The following is a 19533-nucleotide window of genomic DNA, read 5'->3' on the forward strand; positions in this document are numbered from 1 at the left end:
TCCTTGGGACTCCACACACTTCTCCCAGTGGTGCTGCCATTGTTGGAAGCATTCTGAGAAAGCCTCTTTCGAAATGGAGTTTAGCTCGGCTGTCGTTGCAGCCATAATGTCCTCTCTTGTCTGAAATTGCGTTCCTTTCTATGGCCTCTTGAGTTTGGGGAACAGCCAGAAGTCGCAAGGGGCCATATCAGGAGAGTAAGGAGCCTGTTGAACCACAGGAGTCTGGTTTTTCATCAAAAAAGTCTGAATCAAGTGCGAGGAATGTGTTGAAGTATTGTCGTGATGGAGGCGCCAATTTCCTGTTGACCACAACTCCGGTCTCTTGCACCGCACAGCATCACGTAGGCGACGGAGGACATCCCTGTAGTACTCTTTGGTGATTGTTTGACCCTGTGGTGCATACTCATGGTGTACCACACCGCGGGAGTCAAAGAAAACAGTCAGCATCACTTTGACGTTGCTGCGCACTTGGCGGGCCTTCTTTGGTCTTGGTGACGTGGAATGTTTCCACTGTGACGACTGGGATTTGGTTTCCGGGTCGTACCCGTACACCCAGGACTCATCACCAGTGATTACGGTGTTCATGAAGTCGGTGTCACTGCTTGTGGAGTCCAGCATGTCCTTTGAGACTTCAACACGAAGTTGCTTTTGCGCCGCCGTCAGCAGCTTCGGAACAAATTTCGCTGCCACTCTTCATAGCCAAATCTTCGTTCGCAATGGAATGTGCCGAAAAAGTGCTGAAGCCCACCTCTTCTGCAATTTCTCGGATAGTCACACGAAGGTCCTGCATCACCACAGCGTTCACTTTGGCAATGACCTGGTCATTTCGGCATACTGATGGACGACCAGAGCGTGGCTCGCTCTCCACCGTTGTGCGGCCATCTTTAAACCGGTTGTACCACTCCTTAATCTATGTGATGCCCATAGCATTGTCACCAAAAGCTGTCTGAATCTTCCTAATGGTTTCCACCTGGCTGTCACCCAGTTTCTGGCAAAACGTGATGCAGTAGCGCTGCTCCAGCCGTTCCTTCATTTTCCTTGAAATGAAAAACCTCCGAGAGCACTACACACTACCTCACGCAAATGCTGCTTGCCAGCAACTGATGCTATTGACAGGCGGGAAAAAATTCATGCATGCACACGAAGGTTCAAGGTCAGCTCATGCAAGCATGCTTGATTCAGATCCATTAGGTTTTCGCAAAAAAATAAGGTCGGATACATTTCTAACAGACCTCGTATAAATATAAAAAGGTGGTCTTCATGGTTTCACAAGTTTGAAATTTACTCTCTTCCAGGGACATTCTGAAAATTTGATATGTGATTCTCTGTAAGACAAAGACCACCATGACATTCTGCAATGTAACTGATGAGGCTTGTTAGGTGTGTCTGCACTTGTGCCACAAAAATCCTTCGTATCTCTCTTAGCTTGAGTTTTATTTCATTTTCCACAAGTCTGCACTAGCTATTGTCTGTGCAGTGATGGTGCCACAATAACCACTAACGGTGTGGGCTCTGATCCCTCAAGTCAGATTAAGTGAAGATTAAAAAGACACCAATAAATCGCAAATCGACGCATTAACTAAACAAATATCGCACAGAAAAAGCCAATGATCGCATATGACGATGTTCAAGATGTTAATTTATCAGAAGACCTGTGACCTGAAGAATGCACATTATATTTGTTTGGTTAATTATGCATGATATTGACCTTTGACCTTGTACTTCAATGAAAATGGTCTGTCCAGACTGGCTCTAAACATTGAAATGAGAACATGCTGCTTGGCTCTGAAAAGGATATATATATATATATATATATATATATATATATATATATATAATTTATTCAGATTACCTAATCATGAAGCATATCATTAAGTAGATTATCTTATAACTGATCTACAGACCTAGCATTTAAGTGGCAGTTTAAGACTTTGATTTCCCACTGCAGCTATTCAATCCATATCAAATATGCTGTGGCGACAGAGCATAAAGAGAAAAGTTGAAGGAACCTGCTGTTTGACCCAGTAACTTTGTCTAACATACTAACAATGCAAATCTGAAGTCTCAATTCATCAGAGCTTGAAAGTCAAAATGTTTTAAATACCCTAAACACCAAAGTTTCTTGAAAACACAAAAAAAAAAATAAACCATATACTACAAATCCAAAATAAAGACATTTCTTTGTAGAGCACTTACACTTTTCAGGTGATGCAAAGAAGGTCAGTTTTCATTTCTACTGCAACATCACAATCACTATTGCCATCATCTCATGTTTCTTACAGGATCTACTTACACACATGCAGGCGTCTCCTCCAGTATCAGGAAGCGACATGTGCCATGGAAGCAGAAATGGCGGTGGGAATCTGGACAGTCATGAAAATGAGGCTGATGAAGAGCTGCCACAAACTCTGCAAAGTTGTTAGAGATATTACTTTTAAATAAAGTGTTTTTTAGAAAATTCTGCACAAAAATGTACAATTTCATAGAAAATGTCACTAGTATTATGCTTTGGAACCAAAACAATATTTACTGAAGTCATAAACTTGTGTGTACAAGCTATAATCTGCAATGTTCAAAGGGAGGTTTTCCCATAACAATGAAACAATACACTGTAGGGGTTTTCTTTGATTTACAGAAAGCATTTGATACCATAGATCATACTTTATTAGTGGACAAATTACAGAAGTACGGCATTAGAGGATTAGCCCTGGATTGGTTAGCTAGTTATTTATGTAATAGGCAGTGGTGGGCATAGCTAACCAAAAAGTTAGCTTCGATAACCGGTAATCAGCTACCTAAAAAGTTATCTTCTTAAAAGCTAAACCAATAAACTGCCTAAAACGTATCGGAAGCTACAGATAACCGATAACTTTCAATTTTGCCTCAAATACACTCTCAGCTACTAAGAAGCTGATTTTGAGTTTAAACACCGCCAAAGCTTCTTATAGAATCACAGGCAATCACAAACCCAAACAGCCAATGAGCCAGCACTTCTGTCTTTGTGCGCTCTGCCTCCTGCTGTAGGAAAGCACATTTACCCTGACTGGATACAGTGGTCCAGCAATGAGGCAGAGGTCTTGAAATGGAAAGCAGGTTTGATTTATGGTTTTGCTTTATAAATAAAATTATTCCGGATAGAATAACTACATTAATGTAAACTCTTAAAATGTACAAAGTGATATATAACACATCTGTTAATTTTAAAATAATGCACTAATTCTGAAGATTTGAACATTACCATACAGATGCCCAAAGGGGATTATGGGTAACTAAGCCTCCGCTCATACTGATTGGTTGATTCATTCATTCTATGTAAAAACAAACACAAGTGAATCAATGTAACGTGTTGGTGTTTACAAATAAATGTGCTTTTGTAAAACATGTCATTTTTTCATTTGTATAAAAAAAAAAAAAGACATTTTCAAGATCCCGCGAGACAGCACCTAAGCACACGCGTGATGACGCCACAACTCTATCCGGTTAGGGAGACAAGGTTTCTTTCAATAACAAGAACTGTCAAAAAACTTTCTCGTGTGTGGTTGGAGTTGTGTGGTGATAAGAATCGCCTTTTGAATGCTTGAATAACGATGTCAGTCGCACAAAAAAATCAAATAATAGTGATATCATGTTTGGTGCGGTGTCATTTTTTATCTGTGTGGTCTCAGGTTTTGGAAACCTACCGATAATTTTAAAATCCTGTGGTCGACAGCACTGATATAACCAGTCGCCAGTAGATGGCAGTGTTCTATGCATTTTGACACCGTTATATCACACGGCCTGAATCACAATTTAACACTTTTTGGCTTTGAGAAGCAACCTGAGCTTCTTCTGGCATTTTTACATAAAACAAACAATAACGTCTATAAACCTAAAGAATATATTCACGAGGGTTTTAGGCACAGTATACAAAGAGTTTAATGCTGTTGTCCATGTGGAGCCTGATCAGAATGTCCCCAATGCATTTCTTCTGTCGTGAATGTACTGAGGTACAGCATACCATAATGCACTGGGGACAGCATGTCCACACTAAAACCTTCAAAATTAGTGCATTACTTTAAAACTAAAACATATATCTGATATTTTCACTTAATAAAACTTCAGACGTGGCGTGAATTTAAATAACTTGTTCGATATTAGTTTTTAAAATTTAAACCATAAGTTAAAACTGTATGCCTCTGGATGACTTGGGTGATATTGCAAGCGTATCAGTATGGGGTCAAAAGAAATGAGCTTTTTTTCTTTTCTGTGACCAGTTCTCCTTTGCCTGCAGAGGTTAGAGCGGTTTCTTCTAGAACCAGCTCTCTTCTATTTGCAGAGAATAGAACCGTGCATCTACTACAAAACATTTAACAGGGAGGTACTCAACTGACTTTAGACTTCATAACTGTTTGTAACTGTTAAGCTTTGTTTACCACATCTTCAAAAATACGTTACTGGTCTAAAAATTATCAGACCAAAACTTATCGATTAATGTAATAATCAGCCTCACGTTGGACACACTCAGCAGCTAAAGGCAGCTGTTGCATCACTGCTCAATCTTTCCACAGCATATGTATTTGATAATGACATGTTCCACATGGTCTTCTGTGGTGGTTTTACAGGTTAGTCTGGGCGTGTGTGTATATATATATATATATATATATATATATACTCAACAAAAATATAAACGCAACACTTTTGGTTTTGCTCCCATTTTGTATGAGATGAACTCAAAGATCTAAAACTTTTTCCACATACACAATATCACCATTTCCATTTTATTGTGGGCAGTCTAAGGCACACCTGTGCACTAATCATGGTGTCTAATCAGCATCTTGGTATGGCACACCTGTGAGGTGGGGAGGATTATCTCAGCAAAGGAGAAGTGCTCACTATCACAGATTTAGACTGGTTTGTGAACAATATTTGAGGGAAATGGTGATATTGTGTATGTGGAAAAAGTTTTAGATCTTTGAGTTCATCTCATACAAAATGGGAGCAAAACCAAAAGTGTTGCGTTTATATTTTTGTTGAGTATACACACACACACAACCCCTGGCAAAAATTATGGAATCACCGGCCTCAGAGGATGTTCAGTTGTTTAATTTTGTAGAAAAAAAGCAGATCACAGGCATGACACAAAACTAAAGCCATTTCAAATGGCAACTTTCTGGCTTCAAGAAACACTATATAAGAAATCAGGAAAAAAAATTGTGGCAGTCTAACGGTTACTTTTTTAGACCAAGCAGAGGGAAAAAAAAATATGGAATCACTCAATTCTGAGGAAAATATTATGGAATCATGAAAAACAAAAGAACGCTCCAACACATCACTCGTATTTTGATGCACCACCTCTGGCTTTTATAACAGCTTGCAGTCTCTGAGGCATGGACTTAATGAGTGACAAACAGTACTCTTCATCAGTCTGGCTCCAACTTTCTCTGATTGCTGTTGCCAGATCAGCTTTGCAGGTTGGAGCCTTGTCATGGACCATTTTCTTCAACTTCCACCAAAGATTTTCAATTGGATTAAGATCCGGACTATTTGCAGGCCATGACATTGACCCTATATGTCTTTTTGCAAGGAATGTTTTCACAGTTTTTGCTCTATGGCAAGATACATTATCATCTTGAAAAATGATTTCATCATCCCCAAAAATCCTTTCAATTGATGGAATAAGAAAAGTGTCCAAAATATCAACGTAAACTTGTGCATTTATTGATGATGTAATGACAGCCATCTCCCCAGTGCCTTTACCTGACATGCAGCCCCATATCATCAGTGACTGTGGAAATTTACATATTCTCTTCAGGCAGTCATCTTTATAAATCTCATTGGAACAGCACCAAACAAAAGTTCCAGCATCATCACCTTGCCCAATGCAGATTCGAGATTCATCACTGAATATGACTTTCATCCAGTCATCCACAGTCCACGATTGCTTTTCCTTAGCCCATCGTAACCTTGTTTTTTTCTGTTTAGGTGTTAATGATGGCTTTCGTTTAGCTTTTCTGTATGTAAATCCCATTTCCTTTAGGCAGTTTCTTACAGTTCGGTCACAGACGTTGACTCCAGTTTCCTCCCATTCGTTCCTCATTTGTTTTGTTGTGCATTTTCAATTTTTGAGACATACTGCTTTAAGTTTCCTGTCTTGACGCTTTGATGTCTTCCTTGGTCTACCAGTATGTTTGCCTTTAACAACCTTCCCATGTTGTTTGTATTTGGTCCAGAGTTTAGACACAGCTGACTGTGAACAACCAACATCTTTTGCAACACTGCGTCATGATTTACCCTCTTTTAAGAGTTTCATAATCCTCTCCTTTGTTTCAATTGACATCTCTCGTGTTGGAGCCATGATTCATGTCAGTCCACTTGGTGCAACAGCTCTCTAAGATGTGATCACTCCTTTTTAGATGCAGACTAACGAGCAGATCTAATTTGATGCAGATGTTAGTTTTGGGGATGAAAATTTACAGGGTGATTCCATAATTTATTCCTCAGAATTGAGTGATTCCATATTTTTTCCCTCTGCTTGGTCTAAAACAGTAACCATTACTGACTGCCACAATTATTTTTTCTTGATTTCTTATAGTGTTTCTTAAAGCCAGAAAGTTGCCATTTGAAATGACTTTAGTTTTGTGTCATGTCTGATCTGCTTTTTTTCTACAAAATTAAACATCTGAATGAACATCCTCCAAGGCCGGTGATTCCATAATTATTGCCAGGGGTTGTATATATGCACCCACATTCTCCCCTGCCTCCAACTAGTTCATTTAGCTGAACAACAGCTGTCACCCAACAGCATATTCCTGGAAGCACAATTCATGTCAAACATTTTGTTTTCTTTTTTGGAGCAAGCATCTTTAACTGGAGTGGGTTAAAACTGCTGGGATGGGAGGAGATCAAGAGCGAAGCAGTCTGCAGTATCTGGAGTGGTGAGGGAGAGTACAGCTCTCCCAGTTCCACCAAATTTTAAGTGGCATCAAAAGTCAGGCGTAACAGTGCACCCGGATTCCAATCTGAGTGTGCAGACCAAAACATGCAAATCAAATTGTATTTCAAACAACCTACGAATGATCTTCAAACTGATTTTTTTTGGGGGGGGCGGGGGGGGGGGGGGGGGCGGGATAGATTCAGGGATTAAAGCAATATATATATAAATAATCTGACTGAATTTTTGTTTGTTTTAACAGCCAAATCATAACCTGCTCATCACCCACCTTTTTCAGAAACCCTTTTGCAATCGTGTCCTTGTTTAAGGTAAAACAAGGTGAAGATGGCTAAGAAAACAGCAAATTGCTCTCCTGTTGAACAAGATGATATTTCACTCACCACCCACTGCTGCTCTACATGGAGGCGAGGTATGTTTGTACAACAACAAACGGTATTGACAGTCACCTCTGTGACTGTCAGAGAGAAAAACTGCACACCAGTTGTACTTTTATCTGTGTCATTGTGTCCTTTCTATCTGCCCCATGAATTCCCACAAGTTTTTATAACAGTACTATACATTCACCCAAAGGCAAATGCTGCCTGTGCCTCTAGTACTGTTTTTAATGTAGTACAAAAATGCAGTCCCTCTCACCTGATGCTCCTAATTTTATCTTGGGAGATTTTAATCATGTCTCTTTGAAAAAACACTAACAAACATCTATCAATATGTTACCTGCCCAACAAGGTGTGGTAAGACTTTGGATTTATGTTATGGGTCAATTAAAGATGCTTTTAAATCACTCCCTCTCTCCCTTTTGGGTTCTGCAGATCATAATTGTGTGCACCTTCTGCCAACCTACAAGACTGTTTTAAAGAGGGAAAAAAGTACAAACCAAGGAGGTGAAAGTCTGGACTGCTGATTCTGAGCTCTGTTTGCAGGAATGTTTTAACTGTACTGACTGGGACATGTTTAAGCAATCCTGTGACACATTGGATGAACTCATTGATGTCATATGCTCTTATGTCACTTTTTGTAGAGACATGATTGTCCCTTGTAAGAGAGTTCAAATTTATCCCAACAACAGATCATAGGTCACTAAATCAGTGAAGTCTTGTATAAAGAAAAAGAAGGATGACTTTAAAAAGGGAGCAGATTCAGACCTTCTTTTAGTCACCTTAAAATGCTTAAAATAGAGATTCTTAAAGCAAAACAGAGCTACAAGTCTGAGCTGGAGAATAAGATGGCTGCTCATAACCTTGGGTCAGCTTGGTCTAGTATGAAGGCTATTGCAGTCCTGCAAAATATGAAAAATAGCACAAACATCACTTTAAACAGTTTCAACTCAGATACTGAACTAGCTAATGTTCTTAATTGTTTTTATAATCGTTTTATCACATCCGATTTTAGCAAGGAAACCCACGAACTTGGTCTCACGTTCCGTGACCCCCAGTATTTTTACTCTAACCAACGGGACATTGAAAAAGTCTTCCTTAGCACAAAAGTAAACAAGAGTCATGGTCCAACCATCTGCAGCCACTTACTCAAATCTTGTGCAAAAGAGCTGATTCCAGTTTGTTTGTTTTTTTTTTTTATCATATTTTTTAACCAGTTCTTGAAAACACAGAATGTTCCCAAAGTGTGGAAAGAGGCTGTTGTGGTCCCAGTTCCTAAATCCAGCAATCCTACAACATTGAATGATTTCAGGCCTGTTGCCCTAACATCAAACCTGATGAAAATCTTTGAGAAATTGGTACGGTCTGAAATGCTAAAAAGAACTATGCATGCACTCGACCTGTTACAATTTGCTTACGGGCCTAACAGAGGAGTGGAGGATGCCACACTGTGCTTAATTTGCTTTTTAAACATCTGGAGGGAAGTGAGTGTCATGCCCAGCTTTATTTATTGACTTCTCAGCTTTTAACACAATCCAACCTTGTATTTTAACCCAAAGGCTTTTAGAACTTTTTAAACTAAGCAATAATCTTGTGGGCTGGATTTTAGACTTTTTAACAAACAGAATACAGAAAGTCAGAGTGAATGAGCTTTTATCAAACTGTGTTCTTCTACTGGCTCGCCACAAGGGTGTGTGCTCTCACCTTTATTTATTCTTTACACCAGTATGTGTCAGAGCACTTTTAAAAACAGGCTCATCTTAAAATACGTGGATGGCACAGTGATTGTCAGTCTGAATGAGAACATTCACGGCCGTGTAGTTGACCATTTTGTTTAATGGTGTGAGGACTCATAGCTTCAGCTCAATACATTAAAAACCAAAGATATGGTTATTTATTTTAGGAAGCATGCCAGCACACCTGACAACACAATAATTAATGGTCAACCAGTTGAAATTGTGCAAACTTTTAAATACCTTGGGACTATAATTGATAATAAGCTGAGGTCTGAGGCAAACTGTGAGGTGGTGTGCAGGAAGGGTCATCAGCGCTTGTTCTGCCTCAGGAAGCTGTCCTACTTCCACATCAGCTGAACCATGTTAACACTTTTATTGTGCTCTTATTGAATCTCTTATCTTTTTTTTTTGATGGCATGGTTTGGCAGTCTGACACTGAAGGATAAGAAGAGACTGAGTCAGATTATTAAATGGTCCAGTCGGCTGATCAGGGAGTCGCAGCTGAGTTTAGAGTCTCTATACACCAAACAATTACACAAGACAGCCAGCTGCATCACTAGTGATGACTCCCACCCTCTGGCTAATGAATTTCAGCTCCTACCTTCTGGCCATAGGTTCAAACTCCCAAGGTGTAGGACAAAATGCTACAGGAGTAGTTTTGATTCATGTTTTTGTTTCTTCTAGACTAGATTATTGTGATGTTCTTGTTTCAGGGTTACCACAGTCCAGCATCAGGGGTCTTCAACTGGTTCAGAACGCTGCCGCCAGACTTCTGACATGTAGCAGAAGGTCTGAACATATCACACCCATTTTGGCATTTTCACACTGGCTCCCTGACTCAGAGCAGATTTTAAGATTTTGTTAATGACTTTTAAGGTTGTTCATGGACTGGCGCCATCTTATCTGGCTGATCTGGTGGAACTTTACATGCCAGCCTGGGCTTTGCAGTCGCAGGATGCTGTGTTCCCAGAGTGAAGAAGTCGTGAGCAGGTCAAAGAGCCTTTTCGCATCGTGCACCCACCCTGTGGAAAAGGCATCCTGCGGCCGTGAGGCAGTTAGGTCTGTGGACATTTTTAAGTCAAGACTGAAAACTTATTTTTATTCTCTTTCTATGAATAGTTTATCCGTTTTATTCTTTTACTTGTGTTTTTAATGATGCATTTGAATTTTTTTTTATTAATTTTTAATTATTTATTTAAATTTTATGTTGAATTGTTTCATGTAAGGCGTCTTGAGATTTGGTGCATTATAAGCTAATTAAATTGAAATTGAAATTTTGTTCCAGCAGAAATTATGCATTTGAATAAATCCTAGTAGGGTTTGCACATATTTATCTATTTATTTATTTGCCTTTTGCACATCAATTTTTATGCTGGCCATATTTTTGTGGTTTCGCCTGATGCTTGTTTTTACTGGTTTAGCAAGCTTGTGAGTGCCCGGTATACTTTTGTTTTGCATATGTTCTTTGTTAGTGTTGTGCCTGACTAACATGGACACCCTTTTCTGTTTGCTGCAAGACAAATCTACCTACGGGTACAAATAAAGTCACCTGAACCTCTTTTCTAATACAGACATCAGTAAGTAGGATCAGGTCAAAAAATGTGAACATGTCGAATTGTAAGCATTAATGGGGAGGGGGTGGAAGGTACCAAATGGTGTATTTTTAATCACAATTTTAGGGATGAAAAGAACAAAGAAAATCGATATTTGCTCACAAAATTTTTTTGTATTTTACATATTTACACAGAGTAAGGGTCATGGTAGCAGGAAAGAAAGTGCCCTCATTTCAATTCTGATAACTTTCCATTCACGACATAGAAGTCACAGCTAAGACACAATTATACGAAATTCCAAACTGTACAGTAATGCATGTAAACTGTAAAAATATTAAATTAAGTTTATTTGAACTGATATTCAATAGATGAATAAATGTTATTCATAGCTGTGTAGATTCAAAACAATGAGGTTCTAGATGAGGCAAAATCAATTTTGAAATTGCATGCCAGTGCTGCCTTATGTATCAGGGAGAATCAATCAATCAATTTTTTTATATAGCGCCAAATCACAACAAACAGTTGCCCCAAGGCGCTTTATATTGTAAGGCAAGGCCATACAATAATTATGTAAAACCCCAACGGTCAAAACGACCCCCTGTGAGCAAGCACTTGGCTACAGTGGGAAATGGCTTACATTGAACTAAGATATAACCAACAATACAACGCCTACAGTACATCTAGAATGCATTCACACACAGCGCTTCACTTTCTCCACATTTTATGGATGAAATTCATTTTTTTCCCCCTCAAAATTCTACACACAATACCCCATAATGAAAATGTGAAAGAAGTTCTGAGATTTTTGCCAATTTATCAAAAAACAAAAAACAAAACACAAAACAAACAAAAAAAAACCCTAAGAAATCACATGTACATAAGTATTCACACCCTTTGCTACGAAGCTCACAATTGATCTCAGGTGCAGCCTGTTTCCACTGATCATCCTTGAGATGTTTCTACAGTTTAACTGGAGTCCACCTGGAGTAAATTCAGTTGAGTGGACATGATTTGGAAAGGCACACACACCTGTCTACATATAAGGTCCCACAGCTGCTAGCGCACACAAACCAAGCATGAAGGCAAATCTGGGTGTACAGAAACATTTCTGATGCTTTGAAGGTCCCAAAGAGCACAGTGGCCACCATCATCCATAAATAGAAAAAGTTCAAATCCACCAGGACTCTTCCTAGAGCTGGCTGCCCGTCTAAACTAAGCTATCGGGGGAGAAGGGTCTTAGTCAGGGAGGTGACCAAAAACCTGATGGTTATCTGTCAGAGCTCCAGCATTCCTCTGTGAAGAAAGGAGAACTTTCCAGAAGGACAACCATCTCTGCAGCCATCCACCAATCAGACCTGTATGGTAGAATGGCCAGATGGAAGCCACTCCTGAGTAAAAGGCACATGGCAGCCCACCTGGAATTTGCCAAAATGCACCTGAAGGACTCTCAAACCAGGAGAAACAAAATCCTCTGGTCTGATGAGACAAATACTTGACTCTGAAGTTAACACTTGGAATTTAACAGTTTCATGTTTTCCATCAGTTTATAGCCATTGATTGTAAAAATTGTATTTTGCCCCAAATAACTGAACATACACAGAATCAGTGCATAAAAAATGCCTTTGTCAAAACCATGAAAAATACAACAGAAAAGCGGAAAACTGATCTAAATTTGCAACTAACTTCATAAAATAAATAGAGCGAGGATGAGAATGTCCACATGGTCTGGTGAGAAGGTAACAGTAATTATTTCAAAACCCTTTCTGGACAAATGTATTCACCCTCACTGATCAGCGTTCATTCAGGTCCTGATCATAGACCGTATCAGCGCACACACGCAGAAGAAGCTTGTTTTTTGTTTTTTTAAGTAGTCTGAGCGGCACTGCAGCATTTCTTCTGAACAGACTGAATTTTTGTAGACTTTAAATTAAATCACTGACACAAAATCACAATTCCACAATCTTTGCTATTAATCCCCTGTTCACACGGTAGAAATATGTGGAGGACTGATTTAAACTTTACTGTCTCTATGCTGGTTTTGGACAAATTAGAGATCAGAACAATGCATTATTGATGTGGGCCACGCTGGCTGATGAAGAACGCGAAAGCCGTCATTCACAGTGGACCAATCCACAGATCCACGTCATGGATGCAAAAATCGGATTGGGGGGGGGGTGATAGTACCTCTCTCAACAACAGTAAACAGACGCAGCAGACTGGTGAAGCTACATATCATAATCAGCAATCAAATACCCCCCCCCCCCCCCGCTTTTTTAAAATTCTCATCAGATCTGCACTGAGATGGCCTTTTGGCAGCCCCAATTGACGGAGGTCCATCATAGCAAGGCAGAACTTTAATCCCTGTGGATTCCATATGATTTTTTGCAACATGGAATCAGATTAAAATCTGACTTTCACTGGCAGTCTGAACAAAGCCAAAGACTTCTCACACATCTTCAACCACTTACTCCAATCAAGGGTTGCGGGGGGCTGGAGCCTATCCCAGCAGTCATAGAGCGTGAGGTGGGGTACACGCTGGACAGGACACCAGTCTGTCGCAGGACCCCAAGACTTCTATGCACACCAAAGTCTCAAAGTCTGAGATCATGTGCTGGTACTGCATTTCACTGCATCCACAACACCACCTGGACTCCTGGATGGGAACCAATCTGTCGATTCCCACTTCTTTAAAATAACCATCTACCTGCCAAAGCCAAGTGAAACATGGGTGTGGGGATCTGAAAATACTTTAATTCTTTGTCACGGCTATTGAAATGTAGCGTTTTAAAGCAAGTCCCCCAGTGGTTTCTCTGCTGCAGGTGCATTTCTCAGCCTGAGGATGCCGGTGTTGTGGTATGTTCACTCCCATCTGATCAGTCGGATGGGGGACCGATCATACTGCAACCAGGGCTTTAAAAGTTGAGTCACAGTACCTCATTCATTCACGGCAGCATTTACCACAGTCATCAGTCGACTCATCAGCATTCTGCATGCAATGAAAGTAAATCCCATGATCCACAAAGACAAAAATAAAATAAAATGTTAAATTACTCCGTTCTGCCTCCGTGTGGAGAAGAGACACTGCATGACAGTGTACGCGCTCGATGACATCCTTGTCAATACATAAGTGTTCCTCATGCCAAAAAAGGGTTCTGCCGGCAGTGGAAATGCAAACAAAGCCAGACTTAACTGTTCCGACAAGCACTATACCGTGCAGTACCGACATGAACCACTCTGTGGAAACGGGGTTGTCAGCATATGCTGGCTAAATCATCATGGTGTGACAGCTACATAATTTATTAGAGATAAGCCTACATATGCCAGCATTTTTAATAGAGTCAGCATATACTGGCTAAATCGTCAAGGAGCGACGGGGTGTAAGTAATCACTCGTTTGACACAAAGTCATTCCAGTGGTACCCAATTATTCTCTGAAGAGATCCAGTCATCTCATTTTGTTAGAAGTCCACATTAGCAATGAGGGGAATAATGACGTTAAAATAAACGGCTTTAGTAATGGCATTATTTTTTTTTCAGTCAAGTCATTTAATTACTGCTTCCATTGTTGCAACTGCGTAATGTGGTGTGTTACTACAATTAAGTTCACTGAAGATGTTTTCAACTGCAGGCTCTTTAGCTGAGCTGCAAAGCCTTCCCTCCCCCCTTTCTGTGTTTAGGGAGACAGGAGGGCCAAGACAACCACATAAATGATGGTGATTGGCTAAGGAAGAGTAAAATTTCATGGTAACCCAACCAAAGGCTGAGGTGGGCAGGAACCCACGCACAAACACAGGCAGCATTAGTGTTTTTCAACTGGAACTACAGACATTTTCCCCTCATTGAGATAAAAGCCAAGAATGTACAACCCCTGGCAAAAATTATGGAATCACCGGTCTCGGAGGATGTTCATTCAGTTGTTTAATTTTGTAGAAAAAAAAGCAGATCACAGACATGACACAAAACTAAAGTCATTTCATATGGCAACTTTCTGGCTTTAAGAAACACTATAAGAAATCAAGAAAAAAAATTGTGGCAGTCAGTAATGGTTACTTTTTTAGACCAAGCAGAGGGGGAAAAAAAAATATGGACTCACTCAATTCTGAGGAATAAATTATGGAATCACCCTGTAAATTTTATCCCCAAAACTAACACCTGCATCAAATCAGATCTGATCGTTAGTCTGCATCTAAAAAGGAGTGATCACACCTTGGAGAGCTGTTGCACCAAGTGGACTGACATGAATCATGGCTCCAACACGAGAGATGTCAATTGAAACAAAGGAGAGGATTATCAAACTCTTAAAAGAGGGTAAATCATCACGCAGTGTTGCAAAAGATGTTGGTTGTTCACAGTCAGCTGTGTCTAAACTCTGGACCAAATACAAACAACATGGGAAGGTTGTTAAAGGCAAACATACTGGTAGACCAAGGAAGACATCAAAGCGTCAAGACAGAAAACTTAAAGCAATATGTCTCAAAAATCGAAAATGCACAACAAAACAAATGAGGAACGAATGGGAGGAAACTGGAGTCAACGTCTGTGACCGAACTGTAAGAAACCGCCTAAAGGAAATGGGATTTACATACAGAAAAGCTAAACGAAAGCCATCATTAACACCTAAACAGAAAAAAACAAGGTTCCAATGGGCTAAGGAAAAGCAATCCTGGACTGTGGATGACTGGATGAAAGTCATATTCAGTGATGAATCTCGAATCTGCATTGGGCAAGGTGATGATGCTGGAACTTTTGTTTGGTGCCGTTCCAATGAGATTTATAAAGATGACCGCCTGAAGAGAACATGTAAATTTCCACAGTCATTGATGATATGGGGCTGCATGTCAGGTAAAGGCACTGGGGAGATGGCTGTCATTACATCATCAATAAATGCACAAGTTTACATTGATATTTTGGACACTTTTCTTATCCCATCAATTGAAAGGATGTTTGGGGATGATGAAATCATTTTTCAAGATGATAATGCATCTTGCTATAGAGCAAAAACTGTGAAAACATTCCTTGCAAAAAGACACATAGGGTCAATGTCATGTCCTGCAAATAGTCCGGACTTTAATCCAATTGAAAATCTTTGGTGGAAGTTGAAGAAAATGGTCCATGACAAGGCTCCAACCTGCAAAGCTGATCTGGCAACAGCAATCAGAGAAAGTTGGAGCCAGACTGATGAAGAGTACTGTTTGTCACACATTACGTCCATGCCTCAGAGACTGCAAGCTGTTATAAAAGCCAGAGGTGGTGCAACAAAATACTAGTGATGTGTTGGAGCGTTCTTTTGTTTTTCATGATTCCATATTTTTTTCCCTCTGCTTGGTCTAAAAAAGTAACCTTTAGTGACTGCCACAATTTTTTTTTCCTGATTTCTTATAGTGTTTCTTAAAGCCAGAAAGTTGCCATTTGAAATGACTTTAGTTTTGTGTCATGTCTGTGATCTGCTTTTTTCTACAAAATTAAACAACTGAATGAACATCCTCCGAGGCCGGTGATTCCATAATTTTTGCTAGGGGTTGTACATGTGAATGAGCCTAATTTAATTTTAGCTTCATTTTATGGGTTGCAGCCTGTTGAAGTGCAATAAATATCAAAAGTTCTAAAACATCTATTGTGTTTGCTGTGATTGTTCCACTATATAAACATAGTAATATCAACAATAATATATTAAATTTGATAGGGGTCTCCTGTTGTCCTACAGCAAAATTAAAATAGTGCAGACTATTTTACATTGTTTACTGTTAATAATTTATTCTATTAAGTGTACAACATATTTAATATTCAGTTTTATTAAAGTTACATTGTTAAGTTACATTTATTAAAGTATAAAGTTACATTGGGGGAAGGGAAGCATCCAAATTCATTGACATATTTTGAACATTAAAAAAAAGTAATAGTTACTTTCCCTAGTAACTAGTTATGTTTTCATGCTATGACTCAGTTACATTTTGGGAGAAGAAACTAGATGGTAAAATGGACTGCATTTATATTGCGATTTTCCATCTGCATCAGACGCTCAAAGTGCTTTACAAATAATGCCTCAAATTCACCCCCATGTGAGAGTGCTGCCATACAAGGCACTCACTACACAATGGGAGCAACTAGGGGATTAAGGACCTTGCCCAAGGGCCCTTAGTGATTTCCCGGTCAGGCTGGGATTTGAACAGAAGATCCTCTGGTCACAAGCCCAACACTTAACCACTAAACCATCACCTCCCCTAGTAACTAATTACTTTTTTAAAGTGCCCAACACTGCCCGTTATTTAGCACCTCATTATTGCTAAAATAATCCATCCATGTGGCAGCTGTGACGTATTCACACGCAGAGTAAACAATATTATTATTACATAGATATGGAAATACCTCTGCAGAGAGAAAGAAGAAAAATGGCTGCTGCATCGACACCGAAAACTTGTGCAGAATTTTTTTTTTTAGCTAAAAATTCATCAGGAATCAATAAGGGTATCTATATAGAATCAGACTCACTAAAATTTAAATTCCGATCCCTAGAAAAACAGTAAAATTCCCCGATACACATGTAGTAACGGGGAATTTGTCAATGTGGTCCAGAGTCCATGAGATACATTTCCAGCACCTTGTTAAATCTATGACACAAAGAATTAAGGCAGGTCTGACAGGAAAGGGGCTCCAATCCGGTACAAGCATGGTGTAAATAAAATGATATCCATGGCAAATGTGCTGTATTTTTATAGTGCTTCTCCATCCAACACAGATGCTCAAAACACTTAAATATTCCTTTGTTGAGTGTCTCCAGGAGATTAAATTTTTACAGCACATCAGTCGCAGGTCAAGGTTCAAAAAGGCTGAAAGATGATGTAAAGCTAATGTCAATCAGTCATTTGTCATTATATGGCAACATCATTATGACGTCACTGTAGCCTGAAAAACATTTAATATGTACGTGCATGGTACATGCACAGTGATGACTTTCATTTAATCCTGAAGATGCACCTGTATACCTCCTAGGTGTATCTAGTGTTGCATCTTGTGGTATGCAAGAACCACAAAAAAGTCCCAGTCAAACACTGCAAATAAAAATACATCCGTCAGCCACTATTCACATTCAGCATGAGCGCATCCCTCTGGGAATTGTACAGTTAGTCCTCTAGCAGGAGATGTTGCAGTTTTCTTTTTTTAAGAAGTCATGTTGTCGCTCCAACAATGCTTGGCTCACAGGACATAATTGTGACTCAAATAGCCAGACAAAACTAATTTCTTGCACAAGCTGTACAGTCAGATTCTGATGTAAATGACACACACACCAGCAGCTGAAACAAACACCACAATGTGGCATTCATGGTGGGAATCGGGATAAAAAGCCAGACAGATAGCAGCATTACAGCCTTCACCACACAATCCGTTCCAATGGTAAATTAACTTTTGGATCGCAGCCTACATGTATTGTCTCCTCCTTTCAGACTCTGTGAAAGCCCTCTGTTATCCCTGAGGCATCTGCCTACCAAATCTCTTTTCATGCGAGCTGGAAGACAAATCAGTAAAGCTGGGTTACAAAACAGTATTTAGGGCATCTAAGGTACTTTTCAGATTGTGATGCGACACCAGTACTGTAGGGCTTGCAAAATTACTGGATATTAATCTCGTTACACATTACCACAAATGCTGCTCTCATGCAGGCCAAGAGGATCAATTATCAGTGTGCACCACACTGTGTGTCTATACAGTACGTTTGTGCACGGAAGCTCAATGGACCAGCAAAGCGCTACCGTTTGGAGAACTGCTGTGGAAGAAAAGCTCCAATGACAGTGGATAAAAGGCTGCATTGACACCACCTTACAATTTTAAAATCTGAAATATAGTGAGTATTTGGGGCCACAACAGAAGTATGTAGGCCCTGGGTCCATATTCAGAATTCTTAGATGGATTTGGTGAGTTTATCTCCAATTTGGCAACCCATGCCAATAACATTCTGATTGTTGGAGACCTTAACATTCATATAAATAAGCTTCTGACCCTCTCTGCAAATCATTCATGGATTTTACAGCTGTATTAGGATTCCAGCAATGCATTCAGGGTTCGACTCACATTAGTGGAAACACCCTGGATTTAGTCCTCGTTCAGAGTATCGCTGTCACAAATACAGTGCATCTGGAAAATATTCATAGCGCTTCATTTTTTTTTTCCACATTTTATGTTACAGCCTTATTCCAAAATGGATGAAATTCATTTTTTCCTCAGAATTCTACACACAAAACCCCATAATGACAATGTGAGGAAAAAAAGTGAGATTTTTGTAAATTTATATATAAAAAAAAACTTAAGAAATCACATGTAATGTGTAACATAAGTTACATTTCTTAAGTTACATGTGTCACATGTAACTTAAGAAATCACAAGTGTTCACAGCCTTTGTCATGAAGCTCACAATTGAGCTCAGGTGTATCCTGTTTCCACTGATCATCCTTGAGATGTTTCTACAGCTTAATTGGAGTCCACCTGGGAGAAATTCAGTTGATTGGACATGATTTGGAAAGACACACACCTGTCTACATATAAGGTCCCACAGTTGACAGTGCATGTCAGAGCACAAACCAAGCATGAAGTCAAAGGAATTGTCTGTAGACCTCTGAGACAGGATTGTCTTGAGGCACAAATCTGGGGAAGGGTACACACACATTTCCGTTGCTTTGAAAATTCCAATGAGCACAGTAGCCTCCGTCATTCATAAATGGAAGACGTTTGGATCCACCAGGACTCTTCCTAGAGCTGGCAGCCCGTCTAAACTGAGGGATCAGGGAGAAGAACCTTAGTAAGGGAGGTGACCAAGAACCCGATGGTTACTCTGTCAGAGCTCCAGCATTCCTCTGTGGAGAGAGGAGAACCTTCCAGAAGAACAACCATCTCTGCTACAATCCATCAATCAGGCCTGTACGGTAGAGTGGCCAGATGGAAGACACT

General features: G+C 39.7%; 1 protein-coding gene across 2 annotated transcripts in view; it reads right to left on the minus strand.

The window, feature by feature from the left end:
• The window catches only part of tgfa (transforming growth factor, alpha), a 79184-nt gene that overhangs the window by 30111 nt on the left and 29540 nt on the right, over positions 1-19533 (minus strand). For both annotated transcript variants that reach the window (XM_034166425.1, XM_034166424.1), the window contains exon 4: positions 2294-2408. In XM_034166425.1, coding sequence (XP_034022316.1) covers positions 2294-2408 — 115 coding nt within the window. The remainder of the gene's footprint in view (positions 1-2293; positions 2409-19533) is intronic.

Source organism: Thalassophryne amazonica, chromosome 3, assembly GCF_902500255.1.
Source record: "Thalassophryne amazonica chromosome 3, fThaAma1.1, whole genome shotgun sequence".
In the NCBI taxonomy this organism is placed as follows: domain Eukaryota; kingdom Metazoa; phylum Chordata; class Actinopteri; order Batrachoidiformes; family Batrachoididae; genus Thalassophryne; species Thalassophryne amazonica.